The following is a 10,900-nucleotide window of genomic DNA, read 5'->3' as shown; positions in this document are numbered from 1 at the left end:
GTTGATTTATTCTGCCCGATATTCCTTTCTTTATCCCACTTCTGGTGAGATCCTCTCTTTTGAACATAATTTCTTTTTCTTCCATAATTTTTCTTGTTATTAAAACTTTGTCATTTACCTCTTCTGGGATAATTTGCCGCATATACTTTAGAAAATGGGGCGGCGCCAGCTGGGCGCGCTTCATGATTTTTCAATAACAACTCATTGTTGCGTTCGGCAACAAGAAGGCAAGAAATTAACTCAATATTTTTTAAACCCTTTTTCTCGATACTGCTGCTGCAGGAGCACATTCGAGGCATGGAAGGTTGAGAAAATTTTCTCCAACATATCATGATCAGTTATCTTTTCCCCACATAATTTCATTCGTGAGGTGATTCGAAATATTGCAGAATTATATTCATTTATAGATTTAAAATCTTGTAAACGCAAATGCGTCCATTCATATCGGGCTTGAGGAAGTATCACTATCTTTTGATGATTATACTTTTTTTCAAGATTTTTCCACAGATCTGCATGATCTTTTAATGTGAGATATTGATTTTTCAATCCTTTGTCAAGATAACGATGAAGGAAGATCATGACTTTGGCTTTATCCTTCTGGGATGTATTATTTTAAGCCTTAATGGTATCTCCAAAATCTATTGAATCAAGATGAATTTTAGCATCTAGTATCCATGATAAGTAGTTGTATTCCAGACATATCAAGAGCATTAAATTCAAGATGAGAGAGTTTCGACATAATGAAAATTTGTTATGTATATATATACAAAGATAAGAAAAAGTATTAAAAATAAAGAGAGAGAGATTTGCATTTGATACTATCTCAATATAATAAAGATGGTTAATATTGCTATTAATATTATATGTAAAGAGTAATAGAAAATAGAATTTAAAATACTTATAAAATAAAAGAAGAGAAAGAATTGTAATAGTAATATAAAGAGAAGGGTATTTGATTGCAACATAAAAGAGGATTGATTTATTTGTATGAAAAGGAAGGAAGAATAATATTTTTGTTCTGTTGTTATTGTTGTGTGTAAAGCCTCGTACCACACCCCCTATTTATACATGTATGGGGTCTTTATTTTCAACACATATTTAATATTCATTCTCTCTTTGAAAATATGAGTCTTGCATGGGAATGGGCATCCACGTTGCTCATTCTTATCACAACAAAAATTAAACGTTTTTATTCTTATTTCTCTTATTTACTATTTATGTCTAAAGGGTACATATAAATATAAGGTAAATATAAATTTTAAACTACCTTAAATTTATTGAGTGGTTAATTTATTTATTCATTATTTAAATAAATATTAAAACTTTAAATATATTTTTGTGTATATAAAAATTTATTAGCCTAAAATACCTTTCTATTTATGAGGCTGAAAAATACTGTGAATATAAAAAAAATAAACATAAATTTTGAACAAAAAATACACATTTTTCAAAAATAAGATACTACTTTAATCTTTACTCTTTAACGTTTGGATAAAATTTTAATTTTATCTCTAATATTTTATCACAAACATTTTATTTCGTCTTATTTTAATTTTTGGTCAAAATTAAATTTTTTTTCTCAAAAATACTCTTTTCTCAATTTGATCTTAATAATGTAATATTACATATATTAATATATTTTTCTCTCGTTTAAATCATTTATAATAATCAAATAAAGTTTTCTTTTCTGGTTTACAATAATCATATAATAAAGTTACAAACTAGATAACAGTGTCCAATTGAATTGTATTATAGAAGAGGGGAGTGTTAAGTAAAGATCCTGAATAATATGAATAATTATCAATCAAATAAAAATATATTATATTTTTAAATTAATTATTTAAATTTTAATATTAAAATAACTATCCTTACACTTAGTAAAATAAATATTCGATATATCTATTATTCACATTATTTAATATTTTCATTATTTACTTATAATTCTCCTGCACAAAAGGGGTTCTTTAAATTACACAGAAATTAATCTCTTAGCCAATTTCATGAGTTATGACTATAACTAAAACCTTGTTGGGCTTGGGCCCTCTTATCTAAATATAAACAATTGTTTTCTTATGTGTTTACCGATTCTGTCTCTTAACGGGTATGTTTGGGTGTTGATCGTTAATTGTTGAATTTTTCTTAGCTTCTATCGACATGTATGGTACGGTTGTATGCCCCCACATTATTTGTTAACCGTTCCATTTATTCTAACTTCCAACATATATATATATATATATATATATATCATACATTTCACTTCTACCCTTCATACTCTTCTCACATTCACATTCATAATCTCTAATTGCTCCCAGCTAAGGTTCAGCCACTAAGTGAGATCATGGGTATCAAGATTGGGATCAATGGTACTACATTCACATCCTCTTCTCTCTAGTTTTGCATCATAGACTTTTTCAAAAGAGATTGTTAGACTTATTGTGATTGATGTATTATTGTGTGTGATGTGTTTCTTATTTGGATCATAAATGAAGGTTTCGGAAGAATAGGTCGCTTAGTGGCCAGGGTGGCTTTGCAGAGGGATGACGTGGAGCTTGTAGCTGTCAATGATCCCTTTATCAATACTGATTACATGGTATGAGATTCACTTTGGCCTATTCTATGATGCACTTAATTTGTAATTGTGTAATTCTTTTTATCATTTTCTATGAAGTGTGAAAATTTTGATTGATTTTATTATGAATTAACTTTTTATTATTAATTTAATGTTCCTGTGGATCTTATATTTAACCCACTTTAAACATCTAATGTCACATTTTTCTACATGATTCATTTACCACTTTTTCAAATATGTTTAATAAAGGAATATACGCCTGTCGATTTATCTCTTAAATATTGATTTCAAGAAAGTTAAAGATTATAAAATTCACTTTCAATCTATTTATCTATTTTTATTATATAAAAATTGATACAAACTTTTTATACAATGAGTCTAAATTATATTTTTTTATTGATATCATATCAGCAATTTTGATAATTTGACAGAACTTAAAAATTAACTTAAATACAATAAATATACACTAAAAGTGTCATAATAATAATTATAAAAATTTTAGTTACAAATATTAAAATTCTACAACTTATACATATTAATACTTTTACTACTACATTATTTAGTCTATTTATACATGCCACATAAGATTCTTTCGTTATATTGTGATTTCAGGATATGGAAAACAAAGAATAGAGTAATTTTGACGGAAATAGATCTTTTTAATTATTAAAGAAATTTGAGAGAATAAAGTGTGATTTTTATTCTTTCAATGTTCTTTTTCTCGTGTTTTTTTTTATCCCACTTATAAAATTAATAACGAGAGATTACACTTTTTTCCTTCGATTGGTAAAAAAAATTGAGAGGATGTCTAGAAGAAACAACTGAAACTGTGAGCAAGATATTGAATCAATATTTGGCTAGGCCATTGTTGATATAAAGAGTTGTAGGGAATGACTGAGGAATTTTAGAAGAAAGAAAATGATAATCGCATAATCAGTATGTAATAATGTTCCTATTAGTGCATATCTATAAAAGCTATTTGTGATTTGTGATATCTATAAAAGCTATTTAATAATGTTCCTATTAGTGCGTAAAATAAAAAAGTGTTGTGCTAAAAATTTGGATAATTTGTGATGTAGACTTACATGTTCAAGTACGATAGTGTGCATGGACAATGGAAGAATGCTGAAATTAAGGTTAAGGATGAAAAAACCCTTCTCTTTGGTGGCAAGCCTGTCGCCGTTTTTGGCTGCAGGTACATAATTATTCTAATTCTATACTAATTAACAATGCTATATATATGCAGTTGTTAATTAAGTTTAAATTGCTTTTCGTTTTGTTTGGTTGAGCAGAATTCCAGAGGAAATTCCATGGAGTCAGGCTGGTGCTGAATACATCATTGAGTCCACTGGAGTTTTCACTGATAAAGACAAGGCAGCTGCTCACTTGAAGGTTTCTTTTTTAAATAAATAAAAAAAATTAATTTAATACTCCATATATATGATATTAATTTGGTTTCTATATGGTTTGAAATATAGGGTGGTGCAAAGAAAGTGATTATTTCTGCTCCTAGCGCGAATGCACCAATGTTTGTTATGGGTGTTAACGAGAAAGAATACAAGTCAGATATTAATATCCTCTCCAATGCTAGCTGCACAACCAACTGTCTGGCTCCACTTGCCAAGGTAGTTTCAGACTTCAAATAAATACTTCTTAATTAATTAATAGCTCAATTAAGTGATCTTGTTTGATTTAATGTTATATATCAGGTTATTAATGACAAGTTTGGAATTATTGAAGGTCTCATGACAACTGTGCATGCTACCACTGGTAAATAATATAGTATATATATGGATTATTTGTCTTCATTAGTTATGGTATTATTATTATAATTTAATGGTTTATTGTGTTACATAGCGACTCAGAAGACCGTTGATGGACCATCAATGAAAGATTGGAGAGGTGGTAGAGCTGCTGCCACCAACATCATTCCCAGCAGTACAGGAGCTGCTAAGGTATGTCAATCTCTGCCAGCTCAGCATCTATAACAGAAAACCGTTATCACTACTACTAACTTGTAACTAACTCTTTCAACTATGCAGGCTGTTGGTAAGGTGCTACCGGCACTGAACAACAAGTTGACGGGAATGGCGTTCCGAGTACCCACCATTGACGTTTCGGTGGTGGACCTCACTGTTCGACTTGAAAAGGGAGCCAGCTACGACGAAATCAAAGCTGCTGTCAAGGAGGCTTCTGAAGGAAGCTTGAAGGGAATTCTTGGTTACACCGAGGACGACGTCGTTTCTTCTGATTTCGTCGGTGACAGCAGGTCAAGCATCTTTGATGCGAAGGCTGGGATTTCATTGAACAACAACTTTGTCAAGCTTGTCTCTTGGTATGATAATGAATGGGGATACAGTTCACGTGTTATTGACTTGGTCCGACACATTGCCTCTGTTAAGTAAACTTGAAATCGCCTTCAATTTTATCTCCTTCAACTTTATAAGAATAGTGTTTTCAAATAATGTGGCTCTTAGGATGAAGGGGCGTCCTGGATCTGCCTCTGATTAAGACTCATTATTAGTGTTAGATTTCTTTTATTCTGTAGAATATTTGCTTCTTTTTATCTACTAAGCGTTGATGTAGTTTTTCTTACTAGCATCTCGTATTCTGAGATAATGATATTTTTTATTCGTCCTAGTTCCTATAACAATGTTGTCTGAGTCTATTTCAATTTATATCAAGTTTGAATTTGGTTTAACCTGTTATGGACTTGAACTATGTAATAAGGATGAAGGATAGAAGTGAGGATAGTTTGATAAAAAGGAAGAGAAAAGCATTATTCTACAACTTATCATTGAAAAGCATTATTCAACTTTTAGCCGCCATTTAATTACTAAAGCTTTTCCTTGAATTTCATTACACCAGAAATAATAATCACTTATATACTAAACCCCGCTCTTGCTTTCTTGTTTACGCTTCAAGGTTGTTCTCGCATTAAGAAGTCTCCGCTCACCAAAACACAAATAACCATGACTCCTCATTTTTCTACTAACTGAAGAAGCTCTCTTTCCCAAAATTTCTGATTCATCACCATCGTTGTTCATTTCACTTGAGCAAGAAGCTCCATCATTATTGTCAATAATGCAAATATCCTTCTGCTTATCCATCGATCTTGGTGAAGAAACTGATGATGACATCATGGAAAATGAACTAGACCTTGACCTCCCTGAAACCTTTACATGTGGCATGGATTGCGCATCGCCGTGCGCAGTTCCTGAAGCAAATCTCTTCTTTGCATTCGGACTTGACTGGTAACTCCTCACAGAAAAGTTCCTTTTATTGTTTACAACCATTGAAGGCCTAAAATATTTATGCCTAAGTGGTTTCGGGATTTCTTTGGAAACCTTGTCGTCAAATGATTTCTTGAATCCTTCATTTCTCTTGTCCTTCTTCCCCTTATGACAATGAAAGACTCTTCTCAACCGAGCAGCGGCAGCGTAGTTCATGGAACTCAGCCTCTTGCTAGTGGTTGATCTTCTGTGCTCTAAAGCTGCAGAGTCGTATGCTATGTGTTCTGATGAAGGCAAAGCGCTCATCGCCGTCGCGCTTCCCTCATCAGAACTAGCATCCCATTCATTATTCTCAATTCCTGTAAACAGAAAGATTTGAGTGTCCGAGATTCGGAAAGAAGTACCAGGGCTGCTTCCATTCCCCTGCTGCTGCATTTTCAAGTGTGAAGCTATGGCTTTTCTTGAATTATAGCCTCTAAAACCAAACATTCCCCCAGCTGCAATCAATTTTCGGATTAGTACTTTCGATGCTGTGGAATTCGGGTTTTGCTTTATGTAATCAAGTGGAGTCATTCCATTAACATCGCAGGCATTGACATTGATTGATGGAGATGTCATCAAGAGTTGGACAAGATCAATGCGAATGTTTCCAATGGTGGCAAGGTGAAGAGCTGTTCTTCCATCAGTGTTCCTAACGTTGATGATTTCATCTGTGTGAAACTTCTTCCCTCTCAGTAACTCCCTTAGAAGCTCAACCTGTCGGTCCAGTTTTCGAAACGCATGTGACTGGAAACCGGACACGGCCTTGTGGAGAAAGGTTTCTCCTGAATTGTTTCTAAGAGAGATTAATGATGGAGATGCAGAGACTAGAGCTTCAACTGAAGGTAGTTGGCCTCTGTATGAAGCCACATGTAATGCAGTGTTGCCTTGATGGTCTGTGGAGTTGATAATTTCAAAGGATGATGATGTGAGATATTTGATTACCTGCATGGGTGAAAACAAGGCTATATCATTGAATTCAGAAAGTCAATGTAATATTGAAAAACAAAACTATTCGGTTTGTGAGTTAGTGTTTTGAAATGAAAAGAAAGGAAGGAAACACTCGAGTAAAGTAGAGTTCCTTTTAATCTTCACAAGTCCTTCCTTTCCTTTTCTCTTCCCTCTAACCTCACTCAATTGACACACACCTTTTAGTTGCTATCATTATTTAACCATGCAGGAAGGAACAAGCAATCTATCCAGACATCATGTTCTTCCATTTGTGAATAAAACTACTAAAAGTATTTAAATAGGTTAAAACTCAGGTGTAGTCGACTTCACGTGAAAATTGATATCTGAGAGCTGTTAGATAAATATTTAGTCAAATCAGTCAAATTATCTAAATATTTAGTCGACTACACCTGAGTTTCCACCATTTAAATAGCACCAAAAATCTCTTTAAAAGCAATGAGAAAGAATAAAGAAAAGTATACAAATGCAGTAGAGAACCCATTTATATTAGTGCATAAAAATGGAGCACAAGAAATTAAAAAAGGGAGTGAAAAATTAAAATTATCTCTCAAATATATATTATAGAAAAATTAAATTTGTATAGTACCTTTAAAAGGTCTAATTCATTTGATATATTTATCTAAAAATTGACATTTTTCCCAACAAGATGATTCTTTTTTTAAAAATTCTTCTTAAAAAAAAAAAAAAAGAGAAAAATGAGTAGAACTTGGCCTCTAGCTGCAGCAGAATGCAAGACAGTAGATCCCTGAGCATCTCTATAAGCCAAAACATCAGAAGAATTTGCAAGAAGGTCCTCCAAAATGACTAAATTACCCCCTCTAGCAGCAGCATGAACACCCCTATTTGTCATCTCCCACCTATAAACAGACGGAACCATCTTCTCCTCCAGATTCCCACGTTGTTTTCCGGTAACCGCAAAATCAAACAGCAGCCGGAAAACCTCACTATTCTTGCTCCTCGCAGCAGCATACAACACATCAGTGACGTCATACTCGCCTTCTCCAAAAGCCAGCAGACGGTTCCTCTCCAGAAGCTTCCGAACGAATTCCAAGTCCCCTGCTGATGCAGCAGTGTACATGAGCCACCCGCCGTACCCGGAGCGGATCAGAGAATCATTTTTCTTCTTTCCTTTCTTCGATTCGCACTCATCGTGAAGCTTCCGGGCTACGTAAGAGCGACACTTGGCGACGTGATGGAACTGGTCTCCGCCGTCGTCGTCCCATACTAGTTCGAGGCGGCGGATACGGCGGAGCGAGGTGAGCTTGAAGAGGTGGTTGCTATCGATTCGAAGAAGCTCGCGAACCAAGTCGTAGTGGCCGTTAGCAGCAGCCAAGTCTATTGGCGATGCGAACCACCATTGGTCCCCTGTGCTTTCCCAGCGAAGAGGGAAATATGTTGGAGGCATTGGAAGATTTTTTGTTCCTTCCTAGTTGAAATTGCTCAAATCAGATGGTCATTAAAGAAAGAACGAAGAATATAGTAGCAACGAGACCATATAATATAATTAAGTGTTATTGACCTTGAGTTTGGATAGGACATACCAGGGTTTGTAATAATCAGAATTTTTAATTACAAATATCAAGAAAGGAAACAGCCATAATTACACTCACTTGGTAATATGGTGGGAACCGGGAAGTGTTCAAAACACTTCAAGGAAAAGCTAAATGGACACTGCAGAAGGTGGCTGATGACACAGCAAAGGAGGATATCTTCTGAATCATTTTGGTCATCTCGGAATCCGAAAGGAAGATAAAGGCTGATTAAAACAATTGAAGAAACAACCACATAGTAAGGGTGCTTAGGACTTGATGATTTGTTATGGAGTACCTCCTTTCCTCGGTGAAAAAATAAATTGATAAATAAAGATAACCAACATTTTTTTCATGTGCTAGGATTAGCTACTCACATATATATGTTTAATTTTAATATATCCATTTTTAATCAATTAGAGTTATTTTAATAATTAATTTATTATTAGCCTTTTTAAATAAATTTGAAATACAAATTCTATTTTATCTTTGTGCATACAATAACCTATTATTCTTGATATGTTGGACCATAGAGATACCCATAAAAAAAAAAAGAAAAAGCTAACTCAATTTTTTCACTAATGTTAGTCTCTAATGTGTTCCAAAAAATAAACTAGCACATACATATATTGTGTTGTATTATCCCCCTTTAAAAAGTTGTCTATAATGTGTCCGTCGTCTTTATTATATGATATCTTTTGGTGTGGTGTCTTTATCACTTTCTGGGCTTGATAGGTTGTAGCGTTATCAACGCCATGAGTTTTTGTCTAGTGAATAGTGATAAACACTTGCTGATTCTAACGAAAACTAACCCTAAAACAATCATTCAGCTATTGATTGGCTGGTTGCATAAATGATAGTAGGACACTGAACTAAAATGCGTAACTATATAACAACTAAGAGTCTAAGACCAAGACAGATTTTAGTTAAGTGGGGAGACAGAGTTAATAAGTGATCGATTGCTTTTTCTTCACATTTGCAGGGAGCAAAACTGCTTGCATTGTACAGTTTTGTATGACAACTAACCAGGAAAGCTTTAAACATGATTTTTGGCAAAAAGCACTTTTTACTAGCTTTTTCCCCCAAAATATGACTATGATATTATAGGAAACATTTCAAGTGTACCAGAGAGCACCTATATATATTTTTTATAATTCAGATCAACAGTTAAAACAACTGGTGCACTGATATTCCTGATGCACTTGAAATGTTTTCGATATCATAATTCCAAAAGAAATCAAAATCTGAGAGCTTATAATTTGAGGCGAAATTTTGAATATGATTTAGGAGGCCAAACTAAGTCTCTAAAAATGAAAATTATAAATGATTTTAAAAAATATTCGACACATACAAATATAGTTAGAGATGTTTTTAAAAAAAATAAAATTTGGAGGCAAATTTTACTTCTTTTTTATTAGTTGTAAAAGGTGAATTTACTATGGAAGAATTATATTTTTAATTTATTTTAAATTTTATAAAAATAGAAGCTTTTTTATTTCACATGTTTTTGCTAGTGGTCGAAATTCGTCCTCCGAACTTTTTTACTAATGTCATATTTGAAAAAAGACAAAGTATAGGAAACCAACTCTAACTGTAATTAAGTGGAGCTAACTTTTCAAAAAATCAAGTGGAGGTAAAAAAAATATGCATCCTCTCACTCCAGCCCTTCACGTCGCAATCTTCCTCTCCAACTTCTCTCACCGCAATGCTGCATCCTCCCCCTCCAACCTTTCTCATCACTCCTAGTCTGTCTACTATCATTGGACCACCTCACCTCTCTTTCTTGACTCTTGCCAATCCTTCGCGTCGCGATTCGCCCCCTCTCCCCCAACCCTTCTCACCGCGAAGCCTCTTCATCCATCTTCTCTCGTCCCGTCATGCTGCCATCCAGTGAAAGTCCTCTTGTCGTGACAGACAACGTTCTTCTTGTAGATTTTGGATGATTCTTTTTGTTTTAGATATTTTTTTTCTTAGATTTTATATTTGCCTTTATATATATATATTTGGATGTTTTTATAAGTGTCTTTTTTATAGGTTTTTGATAATTTTTTAAATAATTTTAGATGTTTCTTTTTTTAGTTTTCGAAATTTTTTCATTAATTTTGAATGTCTTGTTTTGTTAATTTTGAATTTTTTAAAATAATTTTGGATATTTTTTTATTAGATTTTGAATTTTTTTATTACGTTTCAGACTTTCAAATATTTTTTTATTAGGTTTTGGATATTATTTTTACAATAATTTTAGATATTTTTTATTTGGTTTTAGATATTTTTTTAGATTTTGAATGTTTCTTTTTATTTAATTTTAAATATTTTTATGATAATTTAAATTCATATTTTTTCTAATAAAAAATTTAAAAAAAAATGTAAAATTAAGTTTTCTTTTCTTCCTTATTGAAAAGATGTGTGGATTTAAATTTTTTTTATTGTTAGATTTTTTTTCTAGTTTATATACTAATTGACTACCATCTTAATTTGATTACTTGGCAAAGTTGCTGAGAAAAATACCAAAATGCACCATTCTTTCGAATTTTTCATCAAACAAAAATCATACACAA

At 32.8% G+C, this 10,900-nt stretch overlaps 2 protein-coding genes across 2 annotated transcripts; one reads left to right on the top strand and one right to left on the bottom strand.

The window, feature by feature from the left end:
• Positions 1 to 2,287: 2,287 nt before the first annotated feature.
• Positions 2,288 to 5,270, top strand: LOC107494853 (glyceraldehyde-3-phosphate dehydrogenase, cytosolic-like). The gene is made up of 8 exons (XM_016115895.3): positions 2,288 to 2,363; positions 2,490 to 2,590; positions 3,649 to 3,764; positions 3,862 to 3,961; positions 4,048 to 4,194; positions 4,279 to 4,339; positions 4,427 to 4,524; positions 4,612 to 5,270. Exons 1-8 carry the CDS (start codon positions 2,339 to 2,341, stop codon positions 4,972 to 4,974), a joined length of 1,011 nt encoding a protein of 336 aa, XP_015971381.1. The 5' UTR covers positions 2,288 to 2,338; the 3' UTR covers positions 4,975 to 5,270.
• Positions 5,271 to 5,323: 53 nt separating this feature from the next.
• LOC107494854 (uncharacterized) lies at positions 5,324 to 8,614 on the bottom strand. The gene is made up of 3 exons (XM_052262567.1): positions 8,424 to 8,614; positions 7,520 to 8,239; positions 5,324 to 6,786 (listed from the first exon to the last, which is right to left on the bottom strand). The coding sequence occupies exons 2-3, from the start codon at positions 8,216 to 8,218 to the stop codon at positions 5,458 to 5,460; spliced, it is 2,028 nt and encodes a 675-aa protein (XP_052118527.1). The 5' UTR covers positions 8,219 to 8,239; positions 8,424 to 8,614; the 3' UTR covers positions 5,324 to 5,457.
• Between the last annotated feature and the right edge of the window lie 2,286 nt (positions 8,615 to 10,900).

This window comes from Arachis duranensis, chromosome 6 (assembly GCF_000817695.3).
Source record: "Arachis duranensis cultivar V14167 chromosome 6, aradu.V14167.gnm2.J7QH, whole genome shotgun sequence".
Lineage (NCBI taxonomy): Eukaryota > Viridiplantae > Streptophyta > Magnoliopsida > Fabales > Fabaceae > Arachis > Arachis duranensis.
Note: the sequence above shows the minus strand (reverse complement) of the source record. Positions and strands in the feature narration are given on the sequence as shown.